At 39.9% G+C, this 15,652-nt stretch overlaps 1 protein-coding gene across 2 annotated transcripts in view; it reads left to right on the top strand.

The window, feature by feature from the left end:
- UBA2 (ubiquitin like modifier activating enzyme 2) overlaps positions 1–15,652 on the top strand; it is a 53,804-nt gene extending 38,152 nt beyond the window's left edge. For both annotated transcript variants that reach the window (XM_054710518.1, XM_054710519.1), the window contains 4 exons: positions 3,338–3,434; positions 8,565–8,670; positions 10,316–10,452; positions 12,549–15,652. In XM_054710518.1, the coding sequence (XP_054566493.1) occupies positions 3,338–3,434; positions 8,565–8,670; positions 10,316–10,452; positions 12,549–12,730 (522 nt within the window). In that variant the 3' untranslated portion in view covers positions 12,731–15,652. The remainder of the gene's footprint in view (positions 1–3,337; positions 3,435–8,564; positions 8,671–10,315; positions 10,453–12,548) is intronic.

Raw genomic sequence — 15,652 nt, 5'->3', positions numbered from 1 at the left:
CTGTCTTTGGGAATGATTCATGTGCACTTGAGAAGAATGTATATTCTGCAGCTGTGGGGTAAAATGTTCTATAAATGTCAATTAAACCCATCTGATCCAGTGTGTCCTTTAGAGTCACTGTTTTCTTGTTAAGTTTTTGTCTGGAAGATCTATCCAGTGAGGTCAGTGGGGTGTAAAGTCCCATATTATGACCGTATTGTTGTTGTCGATCTCTCCCTTACAGTCCTCTAGAAGTTTTTTTTATATATGTAGGTGCTCCTATATTGGGTGAATATAAGTTTATCAGGGCTATATCTTCTGGTTAGAACAATCTCTTTAGTATAATGTACTGTTCTTTACTGTCTCTTGTAATGGCCTTCATTTTGACATCTATTTTTTCAGTTAAGAGTATTGGTACCCCAGCACCACCCCCCCCCCCCCCATTTGCTTGGAAACTTTTCTCATCCTGTGTGTGTCTTTTGTTCTGAAGTGGGTCTCTTGTAAATAGCAGATAGTTGGGTCATGTTTTTGTATCCATTCAGCTATTTTCTATTGGAGCATTCAATCCATTTACATTTAAGGTTCTTATTTATTAACATTTTAATTCTGTATGCCTAAGTTTCTCTTTCTTCTTCTCATTACAGCAATCCCTTTAGCATGTCTTGTAATGCTAGCTTGGTGGTGATGAACTCCTTTAGCCTTTTTTTTTTTTTTTTTTTGTCTGGGAAGCTCTTTATTTGACCGCCTATTTTGAATGATAGCCTTGCTGGATATAATAATCTTGGTTTCAGATCCTTGCTTTCCATTACCTTGAGTACTTCATGCCATGACAGCTTTATGGGAGTTCCTATGTAGGTAACAGTTTGCTTTTCCCTTTTTGCCTTTAAGATTCTCTCTTTTGTGTTTAATTTTTGGCATTTTAATTATGATGTGTCTGGGCATGGGCTTGTTTGGGTTCTTTTTGCTTGGGACTCTTCTGTGGCTCCTGAATTTGTGTGACTATTTCCTTCACCAGGTTAGGGAAGTTTTTTGCCATTGTTTCTTCAAACACTTTCTCTGTTCCATATCTCCCTTAAGCTGTCCTCCTGTTTTTTCTCGTTTGTTCTCTGATTAAGTTTTTCTACCCTGTCTTCTAATTCACTGATTCGATCCTCAGCTTCCCCTAATCTGCTGTGTATTCCTTCTAATGTGTTCTTTATTTGTGCTATGTTTGTCTTTATTTCTGTTTTCATAGTTACTATATCTTTTCTCATGCTGTTGAGCATCTTTACCATCATTATTCTGAACTCTGTATGAGGTAAATTTCTTATCTCCATTTAATTTATCTCTTCTCCTGGAGAGTTCTTTTGTTTGGGGGTGTTCTTATCTCCTCATTTTGGGTGCCTGTTTGGGTTTGTGACTATGTATTAGGTAAGCTCTACTATGCCTTTCAATCTCTAGCACAGGACAGTGTCAAACACAGTTTACAACTAATTAGATCAGGCAAAGACTCAAAGCCTCCAGGGACCACCTCTGCTTGCAGACTGTATTTAGAGTTGTGTAGCCACCAGGCAATGGTACACAGGTATGGCGACAGTTTTGCCAGTAGGGTGGGGCAATTGCTTCTGCCTGGAGGCTTATTGTTATTCTCAATCTCTTAATGGGCCTCAGAAACTTCACACCATGGGGCAAGGTGTTTACCATTAGGATGGGTCTACTGTCTTCCCCCCAGGCCATATCACCTGGACAGCAAATGTCAGTCTCTATGCAGTCTCCACTTTTCATTCTTGGTTATCAGGGTTCTCTCCAGCTAGTTTTCACTTTATTATTTAGGATGGTTTTTGTTGTTGTTGTTGTTTTTGTATTTTAATTGTAATTCCAGTTTGATCCTAGGAGTGTGTCTGTGTAGCATCTACTTACTCCGCTGCCATTTTTAATCCAAAAATAATATATGCACCGGAGTCACGGCAGCCACCAGAATTCTGCTTGTAGAACCCCCCCACTGCAGAATGAAATCCAGGGCCAGGGCAGTGTTGTGGCGCTGCACCTAGATCACACTCTCTGGCTGACTCTCCAGGTGCAAGGATGGAGCAGCCTTCCCTGGCCTTCCTAATCCTGCCACCACTGCTGCCCTAGCCACTGCCTTCCTGGTATGAACGCTTCCAACTTGCCACCATGAGCTTCCCAGGTTCTAGTGTTTTTATTAGGGAACATATAAAAAATGGCCCCAATGGGTATCACTTCCCACTTTTGGAGTCACTTCAGATTATTCTCTGATTATATCCATCATCATGTTACATACATACACCTCCTAGACCTTCATGGTCCTAAAGGCTGCTTAAAAGGAAATGTCCTTTCTCCAAGAAATGGAAATACAGAGTATGTTGGTTGGATCTTATGTTTTGGATAGGAAAATGGCAGGACTTGGAATACTAGCCAGCAGACGATGATTTCCCCACCTTTTTGTTTTTTTAATAATATTTTTAAAAAAATTTTAATGATGTTCTTTTTAAAAAATTTTTTAAAAATTGATTTCAGAGAGGAAGGGAGAGGGAGAAAGAGACAGAAACATCAGTGCTGAGAGAGAATCATTGATTAGCTGCCTCCTGCACTCCCCACACTGTGGGGGTCGAGTCCGCAACCCGGGCATGTGCCCTTGAATCGAACCTGGGACCTTTCAGTCCACAGGCTGACATTCTGTCCACTGAGCCAAACCAGCTAGGGCCCCACCTTTTTTCTTATGAAATAATTATGATTTGTATCTACTCATTCTTGAGTGTAAAGGTAATTCCACTCTTTATAAACTTTTAGAGAAGTTGCCCCGCCCCCTTCTCCTCCCCTTTAGGAGCTTGTAGATTTGACAGAATATGACCACTTTTGATCCATCTTGGAACTTAAAGCAAAATGGAATTTGTGAAGGGGAACGCCATCTGAGAATCAAGTTAATGAGAAATTTTGCATCTGTAAGACATCTGTCAGTGCAGGGTTGTCATGGAGACTAAAAGGAATTTTGTTATATGTCTAGTTCAGTATCTAATCTGCAGGAAGGGGCAAAATACCAAGAGCCAATCAAAGAGTTCTCAGTCCCCCATTTGGAGGAAGTTGTATCTGATCTTCATCAGTGGTCAAACATGAGGATGGAACATGGGCATGAAGTAATTGGGTGAATTCCCACTGCATTCCAACTTGTCCTAGCCTAAGGTATCTTATAGGACTACTTGGCCCCTTTCCAATGGAAGGGGAAAGTAAGACCCTTTATGGAACAAAGGGTCTGCTGGGGGTCTGGCCATTCAGGACTGAACAATATGCACATGCACTAATGTTTCATGGTCTTTAATTACATATATCAATATTTTGAATCTTTTTTTTTCTTCTGTAGATTGTGAAAGAAAAATTTGCTATGGTGGCACCAGATGTCCAAATCGAGGATGGGAAAGGAACAATCCTAATATCTTCAGAAGAGGGAGAGACAGAAGGTATGATACATTGCATTTATTCACTTCACCTTTTGAGTGGAGATGTCTAAATGAAGGAATGCACATTAGGTTGTTCATTTGCTATGCATGTTACTCAGTCATAGCTGAAAGAGGCAATATGTGTGGTCAAGGAGGTGCTCTCCCAAGACGGCATTGCCTTGGTGGGATCACAAGTTACAGTTTTGGGAACTCCAGGTTGTCAGTGTGTCTGAGGTCCTATTTTTCAATAATCCAGTAAACAGTCATCATTTACATTGACTTCAATGCTCTTGTCCATTTCGAAGGAACTGCCTTGCCTATATCATGGATCCTGGAGCTAAATTGGTAATAAGAAAATTGTTCTGGCTGTTAGATCAGAGTAGGTGGTTATCTAAGGCTTTTAGGTGTTTGACCCAAGAGTTGGGGAACCGTTCATATCCAGCTCCTACTATAGAGCAGAAAGTAGTGCTGAAAATCAGTACTTAGTGTGTATATATATATATATATATATATATATATATATATATATATACACACACACACATATATATATATATATATATTAATCCTCACCCGAAGATATTTTTTCATTGATTTTTAAAAAAATATATTTTATTATTTTTTTTACAGAGAGGAAGGGAGAGGGATAGAGAGTTGGAAACATTGATGAGAGAGAAACATCGATCAGCTGCCTCCTGCACACTTCCCACTGGGGATGTGCCCGCAAGCAAGGTACATGCCCTTGACCGGAATCGAACCCAGGACCTTTCAATCCGCAGGCCAATGCTCCAGCCACCGAGCCAAACCGGTTAGGGCTATTTTTTTCATTGATTTTTAGAGAGAGTGAAGGGGGTGGCGGGGGGCACATCAGTGTGAGAGAGTCGCATTGATTGTTTTCCTCCCATACGCGCCCGGACCAAGGGCAAGGATTGAGCCCCCAACTGAGGTATGTGCCCTTGACTGGAATCGAACCCAGGACCCTTCAGTCTGCAGGCCGATGCTCTATCCACTGAACCAAAGTTGCTAGGGCTAGACTTTATTTTTATGTTCAAAAAGGCTGTCGCTTTTGTTACTGCATTTGTTATATAAGGTTCAATGTATTTGATTCTGTTTAAGCTTTCTGATTGGTTCTGGTTATGCCTCCTTTAGCCTACAGTAGTCAGTCTGGTTGGACTTAACAGAACAGTTCTCTTCTGTCACTTTGGCATCTCAATCTCTTGGGTTATCATTTTAGTTGATTTCTTCATATTTCAGATTTTGTCAGTATACCATTGCTTTGAAAATCTAGGGACATTGTTCTTTTCTATATTGACTTATTTACTTACCCATTTCTTCACTGGTTATTCAGTACACTTTGTCAGATCCTGATGGGGATGTTAAGTTTTCTTTAAATTAAAACTTAGTGTCGGGATTCTTCTTGACTGTAGTTACTTGTCAAATTGTTTGGGCTTTTAAGGTCATGAGTAATTGGGGGCCATTTGGAGGCCATGTTTTGGCTGGGTAATAGTCTATTTTCAGAGTCTAGTTGAATGTTTAGGCCCCATTCTAGACAGCTGTCTTAATTAATTAATTAATTAAAATAAAATAAATTTATTCATGACTATACACTGTTCTCTTAGTTCCTTTCAAATTCAATTCTAGGTCCTTAAAAATAGAAACTGGTCTAGAATCTCAGTGGCTTACATGTGGCCCTTCTCCACAAAATACATGTGCTGCTGAGGATGAGATGGCATTTACTCAAATACATGTGTAGTCCTATATATATATCACTAGATGCCCAGTGCACGAATTCGTGCACCAATGGGGTCCCTCAGCCTGGCCTGTGGAATCAGGCAGAAATCAGCTCTCAGACATCCTCTGAGGGGTCCTGGATTGTGAGAGGGCACAGGCCAGGCCAGGTAGGGACATGGGAGGTTGGCCAGCCGGGGAGGGACTGTGGGAGGGCTCCAGGGCATGTCCAGCCCATCTCGTTCAGTCCCCAGCAGCAGGTTAACCTACCAGTCGAAGCATCTACCCCCTGGTGGTCAGTGTACATCATAACGACTGGTTGACCGGTCAGCTGTCTGCCCCCTGGTGGTCAGTGCACGTCATAGTGAGCAGTTGAGTGGACTTAGCATATCCTAGCATATTATGCTTTGATTGGTTGAATGGATGACTGGACAACTAGACACTTGGCATATTAGGCTTTTATTATGTAGGATAATAAAAGGCACAGTCATAGGTATTCATAATTCAAGGAAGAGTGTGACAGTAGTCTCTGGTTTGAATTACTTTGTAGCCTGGAAGAAGAGGAGAAATTTTCAACTAGTGGATTTCGTACAGTCTAAGAAATACTGTGGAAAGAGTATATGAATTGAAACTTTGTGAAGGGAAATTCAAAGGGAGGTCACAGGAGAAAGGACTCTTGGACCAGTTCTTGAAGAAGTAAGGACCCTCTGGGCAGAGAAGCGATTGTCTGCATTTGCGCAGAATGAGCAGCTTCTACAAAGGCATGACTTATAGAACAATAGAAAAGGCTTTCAGAATGGCCAGTTCTTTTGTTTTACTGGAAGTTGGGGTGCTGTGGGGTGGCAGTGCTGGTTCATGGAGGTGCACTGGAGGACTTTCTCTGGCTACATGTAATGTGTCTTTGTCTCCACCACCACCACCCCTCCCACCCCAACCAGGGTTTAAGAGGTGAGGTAATGTGGTTACTTTTAGTATGATTTTGCAAAGGGTAAATTAAGGGTGTGAGAGTGGAGGCAGGAGCCGGGAGTGAAGGATTTTTAGTAAGATAGAAGCAGATGACAAGACTTGAGATTTGCAAGGTCAGAATTTAGGGCACAGGTGAAGAAGAGCAGCATTGTTACAGGACTGTTGCCAGGACTCCAGCTTTACAGATAATGCTAATAACAGGTTAGAGTGCACAGTGACTGTTCCCTTTTGAATGTGTTGGGTTTGAGGAGTTTGTAGAGAGTGGGGGGGAGTGTGTGAAAGGTTTTGGGATGGAAGGATGGGAGGGAACTATGGTTTTCTGAAGACATTCCAGATACATTGGAAAGTTAAAATAAGAAAAAAAAAATTGTGAGAGAACTAGAAACTGTCAGTAGTTTCTGGGTTTCAAAGTCTAGGTAGGGAAATACTTCCTAAAGCATTTTCCTTCTTAAGAAGTGAAAGAAATAAAGACTAAGGAAAGAAATTACATAAAGTTAAACATGACAACTAGAACTTAAAATGTAGTTTACTCAGTTGTGTCAGGCACTGTGGATATAGATCAGCAGGTGCTATACAGTCTGGGCCCCTCACAAACAAATACTCAATAAAATGGACTGAGTGTAGCAAGCAGGGAGTGTATATAGGGAGCAGGATGAGGAAGCAGGGTTTTACTTTCCTTAAGACTTTATTTTAAAAAATGTTTAGCACTGATCAGTTTGTCTCAGTGGTTAGAGTGTCAGCCTCTTGGGTTTGATTCCCGGTCAAAGAGCACTTACCTGGGTTGCAGGTTTGATACCCTGTTGGGACGCATTCCAGAGACAGCCAATGGATGTGTCTCTCTTACATGGATGTTTCTCTCTCCCCCCTTCTATTCCACTCTCTCTTAAAATCAGTGGAATAAATATTCTCAGGTAAGGATTGCAGTTTACATACAATATTATATTAGTTTCATGTGTATAGCATAGTGGTTAGACAATTACATAATTTACAAAGTGATCACCCCCATAAGTCTAGTACCCTCCTGACACCAAATGTAGCTATTACAATATTATTGACTAATTCCCTATGCCAGTGGTCGGCAAACTCATTAGTCAACAGAGCCAAATATCAACAGTACAACGATTGAAATTTCTTTTGAGAGCCGAAAACTGACTTCTGCGCATGGGCCACGAAGTTTCAATCGCACTGTACGTGCGCGCCCACACGTGGTATTTTGTAGAAGAGCCACACTCAAGGGGCCAAAGAGACGCATGTGGCTCGGGAGCCGCAGTTTGCCGACCACTGCCCTATGCTGTAGAGGAAGCAGTTTTGTAGATGAAACTTCCATGCTTTTACAGGTCAGAGAGAGGAGCATTTGAACATGCAGGAGAGAAAGCATAAGTAAGGCAGAAAGACTCTAGAATGGGTGACACCAAAAGTTTGGTTGGAGGGATTGTTCTTCATTGGAGTATTTACATCCATGTAGCGAAGGTCTGTTGAGTGCTAACTGGGTGCTAAGCATGTTCTGCCTACTAGGGATATTCAGAGGCAGCAGAAAAGACATGTGGAAGATAGAACTAAGTTGGAATGTTTATTTTTGGGAGGCCCCACTAGCTCTTCATTGAGAAATGCTGATGTTGAGAAATAAAATTTTTATTTAAAATTTTCTTATACTTCTGAATTGTAAAATTTGCTAAAAAGTTTTGTCATGGATATCCTGTTTGCAACATAGAATATATTTGGGGACCTGGCCAGGTAACTTAGTTGGTTAGAGCATCATGACGACACACCAAGGTTGTGGTTTCAATCTCAGTCAAGGCATATACAAGATGCATCCATAAATGCATAAATAAGTGAAACAACAAATTGATATCTCTCTCCCTGTCCCCCTCTCTTTCTCTCTCTCTCTCTCTCCTTCGCCCCCCCCCCCCCTCTTCAATAAAGAATATATTTTGTGCAACCCTAAAGGTTGTCTTTGACTCCTCAGGACTCCAGATTAATTTGGTTTGAATAGGAGAAATTTTCAGAATCTCTGGTGCCTTTGAAGTAGTTTTAGTAGTTGAGTATTCAAGGATGAATTCCTAAGTGTCTAATATTTTAATGGATTAGTTTGCTAGGGCTGCCATATCAAAATACACAGATAGGGTGACTTAAATAACAGAAATTTATTTTCTCATATTTTTGGGGCTATGGGACTTAAAGTGGCAACAGGTATGTTTTCTCCTGAGGTTTCTCTCCTTGGCTTCTCATAAGGATACCAGTTAGATTGGATCAGGGCCTACCCTAACAGCCTCCTTTTAATCACCTTAAAAAGCACTATCCAAATAGAGCCACATTCTGAAGTCCTGGGGTTAGTGCTTCAACATAAGAATTGGGGGGCACAATTCAGCTTAGGGTGAGTGTTAACCTTTTTTAAATTGACGTGACTGCTCCATGGAAATATAATTAATGTATCTAAATTTCTTTAAAATTTCCTAGCTAATAATCACAAGAAGTTGTCAGAATTTGGAATTAGAAATGGGAGCCGGCTTCAAGCAGATGACTTTCTTCAGGACTACACTTTATTGATCAACATCCTTCATAGGTAGGAACTATTAATATTTTAAATGTAAGAAATTATTTTAATATATACACTTAAGATATAGTAAATGGGGAAATATGTTTTCTTACCCTTAAACCCTAATATTCATTTGAAACTGCACAGTACATTTGTTCTGTTCAAGTTGGCCCTAAATTCCCTGAGGTTTGACTGACAGAAAAATTTGGGTATTCAGAAATAAAAGGAGTAGACAAAAAATGTTTAAGGGTAACTGTTGCTGATGATGCCTGATGAGAATGAGGGTAGAAATCCAGGCGTTTGAATAGTTATAATCAGAGGTAAGTTCATTTTGATAATTGAACTAGAATAAAAATTCTATTCTTTTTAAAGACTCATTAGAAGAATGGAAGAAATATTTTATTTGTCGTCTGTAACAATACAAGAAAATATTAAAATTAATCTTGTATAGATTCCTGGGTCACATATATATTTCTTAAATTTTGATTTTACGTCCTTTATCATAAGCATTCATAATGTTTGCATTATAGAATATTTGTGTATATATAACAATTAAATATAGATGGTCCTCACAAGATGCAGTTTTTTTGTTTGTTTGTTTGTTTGTTTTTAAGATGCAGTTTTTTACATGCTCATTAATACCCCTAAACTGCATCTTGACTTAGGACTTTTGGGTACCAGCTAACCAACAGTTTTGTCCAGTTATTTTTGCCAGTATTGCCTTCTCTGTACAAACATACAACTTGTATAGTTTGAAGAACATTGTATTTTATATATTTGGTTTATAAAAAGCATTAAATGACAGGAAAGACTGAATGTGAGTTATCTATAATAATAAAAGCGTGATATGCTAATTAGACCGGACAGCTGAATGACCTTCCAGATGTCCTTCCTGACAAAGCCATGGTGGCAGGGGCCGAGGTAGAGGCAGTTAAGGGCGATCAAGCAGGCAGGCAAGTGGTTAGGAGCCAGCCATCCCAGATTGCGAGAGAGGTGTCCCGGATTGCAAGAGGGTGCAGGCCTGACTAAGGGACTCCCCCCATACCCCATGCACAGATTTTGTGCACCGGGCCTCTAGTTAGTAATAAGTATGTTTCACAAAGTCAGACAGTTGAGCAAAGATAATGCTGGGAATGAGCTCTAGCCTCAATTAGTCACCAATTGGATGTCAGTGGTGTGCTTGTGTACATGTTTTTGGGAACTCATTACAAAAGCAGGGTGCTGCCTGTAAAGATGGGGGAACCATGTACCCTACTCCTAAAACACCAAATTACTTTGGTCAAGATCAGAGTCAGTCTAGTGTAGAATCTTCTCGCATAGTAGCTGAAGAAATAATGCCAACAAGTTACATTGGGCCATAGAGTATTAGACTCAATTTTCTGCTTTAGCAATAAAAGTTATTTAACATCAAAAACAAACAAACTACCCTGCGCCTATTTGAAGATGTAGTGGTATTTACAATTTGAATTAGAGAGTTTGGAATTGTCACAAAAATCTGTTATGTATAGTCTTGTTTTTTTATTTTAGCTCTTTGAAAGAAAACCAGAATTCAAATATTTGGTGTGTATATAGCCTACCCTTCAAACAGGAGCAGTATCTCTTCTGGTGTGTCCTTGCTTTTGTAAATAGTTGTAGTGCTGGTCTATTTTTATAGTGTGTGGTTCTTTTACAGTGAAGACCTAGGAAAGGATGTGGAATTTGAAGTTGTTGGTGATGCCCCAGAAAAAGTGGGGCCCAAACAAGCTGAAGATGCTGCCAAAAGCATAACCAATGGCAGTGATGATGGAGCTCAGCCTTCGACATCCACAGGTGAGTCATGGTCCCAGCCAGCAGGTTGTTAATTACCCAACCAACAGGCAAGGCTATATAGAAACAAATTATGATTATTTCATAAACATTCTATATAATAAAGAGGTAATATGCAAATTGACCCTCACAAGATGGCTGCCTACGACCAGGCTGGGGGGTGGTTAGTGAGGGACGACCAAATGACTGAATAGCAGGCTGCATGGGGCGACCAGGCCAGCGGGGGGGACAGTTGGGGGTGACCAGGCTGGCGGGGGATAGGGGTAGAGGCAGTTAGGGGCGTTCAGGCCGGCAGGGATTGAGGGGGAGGGGCAGTTAGGGGCGACCAGGCAGGCAGGCAGGCAGGTGAGCAATTAGGAGCCAGTGGTCCAGAATTGTGAGAGCAATGTCTGACTGCCAGTTTAAGGCCAATCCATGGCATTGGGCCTAAACCGGCAGTCGGCCATCCCCCAAAGGGGTCCTGGATTGGAGAAGGTGCAGGCTGGGCTGAGGGGGCTCCCTGTGCACGCATTTTGTACACCAGGCCTCTAGTTGACAACAAAGTAGAAATCCATAGGACTACTAGAAGTATGTGTTGGTTTAGCATTGATTTTGTTGTTAATCCTCACCTGAGGATATTTTTCCATTGGTTTTTAGAGAGTGGAAGGGGGAGAGAGAGAGACATCACACAGCGAGCCTGCAACCTAGGTACATGCCCTTGCCCAGAATTGAACCCAGGACCCTTCAGTCCCTAGGCCGACACTTTCCACTGAGCTAAACCGGTTAGGGGCTGGCATTGATTATTTTAATGGAGTTTGGAGTGTATGAAGCCATTTTTTTCTTGCTGAAAATAGAAACATTGTGTTACTTTTTGTTAGTGGCTTTTTACATTTGGACATGTGAGTTTTCTACTAGATAATAAAGACCATTCATTCTTAGTAGTAGTAGTTTTGGATTTTGCATCTGTTTTATTTAGAGATGACAGATCAGTACATCTGACTTTGGAGTGAGCAGATGCTTGCTGAGTACAGAATTAATAGCATTTCACAGTTTTCTCAGAACCAGTATGACTGGGAAAAGTGCATCAGAGGCCCTGTTTGCTGGGTTTTCAGTGCTGGTGCTTATACTCGACTGTGCTGGATTTGGATGTCTATTACCCCTCCCCACACACACCCCTCTTCATTCTTTAAGTCAGGAAAAAAAAAGGTACCGATTTTTATACTTTTGTTTTCATTTATTTGACCCTGGGTCTTTGTTGTTCTTTGGAGTATGTTCTAGGTTCTGATGTTCAGTGAGTTTTAAAGATGGTCTTTGAGACTATCTATAGTTTGGCCCACTTGTGGGCCATGGGTTCATGACCTTTCTTTGAAAATAGGCCCATCATCCTTTGAGGAAGGGACTAAAGTAGTTTTTAAAAATCATAATTTGAAATGTGGATTGATTGATCCTCTGTGAGTAGGTCTTGGAGGCTGTAGCAATAAGTAAGATAGGTACTCTGCCTTTGATTTGTTGGGTGGGGCACAAAACCAACTGTGGTGTAAAGTTAAAAAGCATGCACTATAAAGCCCCCACTGCATGGGTTTGTATCCTGACCTCATCCTCTACTATTGACCTTGGGCAAGTCAACCTCTTTGTACCTTAGTTTCTTTTCTGGAAAACGGATAATAATGTTATCTTCTTTATAGGGTTGTTGTGATGATTAAATGAGTTGTTATTTGCAAAGTGCTCAGAACAGTTCCTGGCACATTGTAAGTGCTGTGTATATGTTGTTCTTGTTGTTGTTGTTGTGTTGTTGTTGTTTACCACTATCACAGTATTAGGATTTTTACCCTCCCTTTTCTGTTGGAGAAATAGAAATAAGGAACTGTAGTAATTTATGAGTTATATCACACTTGTTATAATTTTTTGTTTTGATCAGAAAAGAAATAGGTACTTGTTACAGAAAACATTAAGGCAGTATAGAAATACGTGATGTATAAAGTGAAGGTTCCTAAGGGTAGCCTTTCTTAAGTCTGGTGTATATCAGAAGAGTTAGCTTTTCACTTATATGAATATATTAATGAACCACTAGTAATTCCTACACTTTTAACCATTTTTCTTTTATTATTTTCTGAAATAAGCACAAGAGCAAGACGATGTGCTCATAGTTGATTCAGATGAAGAAGGTCCTTCAAATGATGCTGACATCAATGCAGAAGAGAGAAGTCGCAAGAGGAAGTTGGATGAGAAAGAGAGTATCAGTACAAAGAGGTCACGCACAGAACAGACAAAAGAGCTTGATGATATTATAGCGTTAGATTGAACAGCAGTGCCTCCAACAGAACTCTCTGACTGCATGGATCACCCAGCGTCCTTTGTTCCAAAGGGGAAAAGTTGAGCCCAGTGACTTGAAGATGATTCTGCTCCCTTTGAAAGCACTCATTTTGCTAGAACTATCAGACACATTGTGGAATGCTGTATGGAAGTAGGAATATAGTTTTAAAACCCTCTGAACAAAGCGTTTGTATAACTAGTCATGAGAAGAAACAACACAATGCATGTTGCCTTTTTAATGTAAATATTCTTAGGTATCATTTAATAGTTTAAAATATTGTGGTTTAGTAAAGTTGATACCTGGTTATAAATATTATGCCTTTATTTTTGGTTAGAAAAAGAATTATTTTTAGCCTAGATCTAACCATTTTCATACTCTTGACAAACAGATTTAAAAAAGGTATCAAGTGCTGTATTGAAACTTGTTTTTAAATATGAACTGGCACTATGTATATTGATGTAAAACAATGTTAATTTACTCAAGTTTTCAGCTTGTACTGCCTGGTATGTCTGTGTAAGAAGCCAATTTTTGTGTATTGTTACAGTTTCAGGTTATTTATATTTGATGTTTTGTAAAACTCAAATACAACTATACTACACTTAATGGACCAAATAAAAATGGCCTCTGCATACTTGTTGTACATGCCTGCACAGTATCTGCTGCCTTGTTGGGTTTATTCATTGTATTTTCTGCAGGAATGGTAAATCCTTTCTTTTAAAAAATTAACTTGTGTTGGATATGAAGGTTAAAAGATCTCCACTGTTTGCCATAAATGAGTACTTTCTAAAATAAAGTTTTTAATGGTGGTGGTGCTTATTAAATTTGGATTGTAAACAGTTGGCCTTTTATTGAGAATATTTCAGTTATCTTTGGCCAGCTCTTGTAACTTAGAGCCTTGGATTTGAGATTTCAGACGGCCAGAGTCTCTCCTGTATTCCGCAGTCTTCTCTGGATTGTTCCCCACTTCATCAGTCCTCCTTGAGTATATTTACTATTCATTTTGGGCCTAACTCCAGCCTATAGATAGGGCCATATCTGCTCCAGATGGATCAACACGCCCATCTGCCTAGACCCCAGAGGGCTGTTAGGGTACTCTCCTCACACAGATGTGCCTTGAGTTTTCAGATAACAGAAACCCCGGAGGCTGTTGACCCATTCTCTATCTCTGCCTTTGGGGTTTTTTGCCACAGTCAACTAAATTTCAAACTGATAATTTATTGTATTATCTCACTTTGTGTAATCTTATTTGCCACCCAGGTTAATTCTTAAACCTTGTTTTGTATCATTTGTAAACTCAGCATGTAATTAAAGCCTTCAGAAAAGTCATACTGAACCAGACAGCCCTCGGGAACAAGCTGCTTGACGCCTCCCAGAAGAACTGACTTCCAGCCGTCTGCAAGCTGGAGGCAACTGCAAGCAGGCTGGGAGCCCGTGGGCTTCACTTCGCTTTTAGGTTTTTAGGAGTTTTATTTTCCTCCAGAAAGAGTTTCAAAATTACATGTAACTATGTAACATAAAAAAATATCCTGGAATATCAGATCTCAATAATTTTTGGTTAACTGGACACTGAAAATCATGTTCTATTTTGAATTCTGAAAAACAGACATTTGCGTTTTGAAATTATCTTCATTCTTTACAACCTTGACCTGCCTATTTAGACACGATTTTGACAGTGTCCATTTTGTATATGTTCTTTTCTTAATTGAAGGTACATGGCAAGAATTGCCAATTTGATCTGTAGAAGTGTGTTTATGTTTTGACAGCAATGGCTTTCATTTTTTCAACAACTCTATTCTCTTCAGTAGTTTCTGTTAATTTTCAACCTCTTAAAGTCAGTGTTTATCATTAAGGCAGATCTGACTAGGAGTCTTACTCAATTAGACTTAGCAAATCCAGGCTGCCTCTACTTCCCTAGAGTATGGAGACACGTTGGTCTGGCCTTGTATTTGTGGTTTTCCCAGGGGAATTGTCTTCTCAGTGGTGAAGCTGGGAGCAGGACTCCAACCTGAAATACACCTGACAACATCTCCCAGCCTCATGGGGAGCAGTCTGGCGACTGAAGTTTACCCAACAAGTCCATGGCCCCAAAGGTCAGTCTGCATTACTGAAGGCTTAAGGGAAAGAATTCTTCATTCTACCACAAAGATTCACTGTTTTAATAGTGTCTGACCCTTAATGAAATAACCGATCAAGCAAAGATCAGTGGATGCCAAAACCTTTAGTAAAAGAATCTTCACTCAGTGCTCAAATGCTATACAGATAACTTGCAAAAGGCAAGTCTTGACAATGGACGGATGCCTGTCACTACCACAATCAAGTGGTCAAACCCGGCATCACGAATGGGACAACCTGATACATAACTTCCTGAAGAAAAACAATAGCACCTAGGCAAAAAAAGAAAAGCCCGAATCTAACCCAGTATCTAGACGTAGTTTCCAGCTGACTGGAAACAGAGGGGTTAGAGAAACCCATTAACATGAGCAAACGATCGGACCAGTACACAATGTGGATCATACTAGAATTCAAGTGCAAAATAAATGGCTATAACTATTCTTGTGATAATTGGAAATTTTAAAATGAAATAAATTAGGTGATGGTGGAATTATTTTCTTAGATATGATAATCTTGTGTAGGACTGTCCTGATTTTTGAAATATTAGGGATGAAGCTCTGTAATACAACTTTTACATGGCTGAGCAAAATATATAATACAGGAAGAAAAAAAGCAAAATTAACATAGAATCTAGTTGGGACTTACATTGTTCATTGTATTATCCAACTTTGAAAACTTTCATAAAAGTGGAGATTACATATAGTCTATTTTCCTTTTGTGCCTATGTGACTTTCATGTTTCGTATTGAGTATATTCTATGATTGAAATCAAGAAGGCAATAAAGGTTATTAAAAACAA

This window comes from Eptesicus fuscus, chromosome 21, assembly GCF_027574615.1.
Source record: "Eptesicus fuscus isolate TK198812 chromosome 21, DD_ASM_mEF_20220401, whole genome shotgun sequence".
Lineage (NCBI taxonomy): Eukaryota > Metazoa > Chordata > Mammalia > Chiroptera > Vespertilionidae > Eptesicus > Eptesicus fuscus.
The sequence above is the reverse complement of the archived record's forward strand: the minus strand, read 5'-3'. Positions and strand labels throughout refer to the sequence as shown.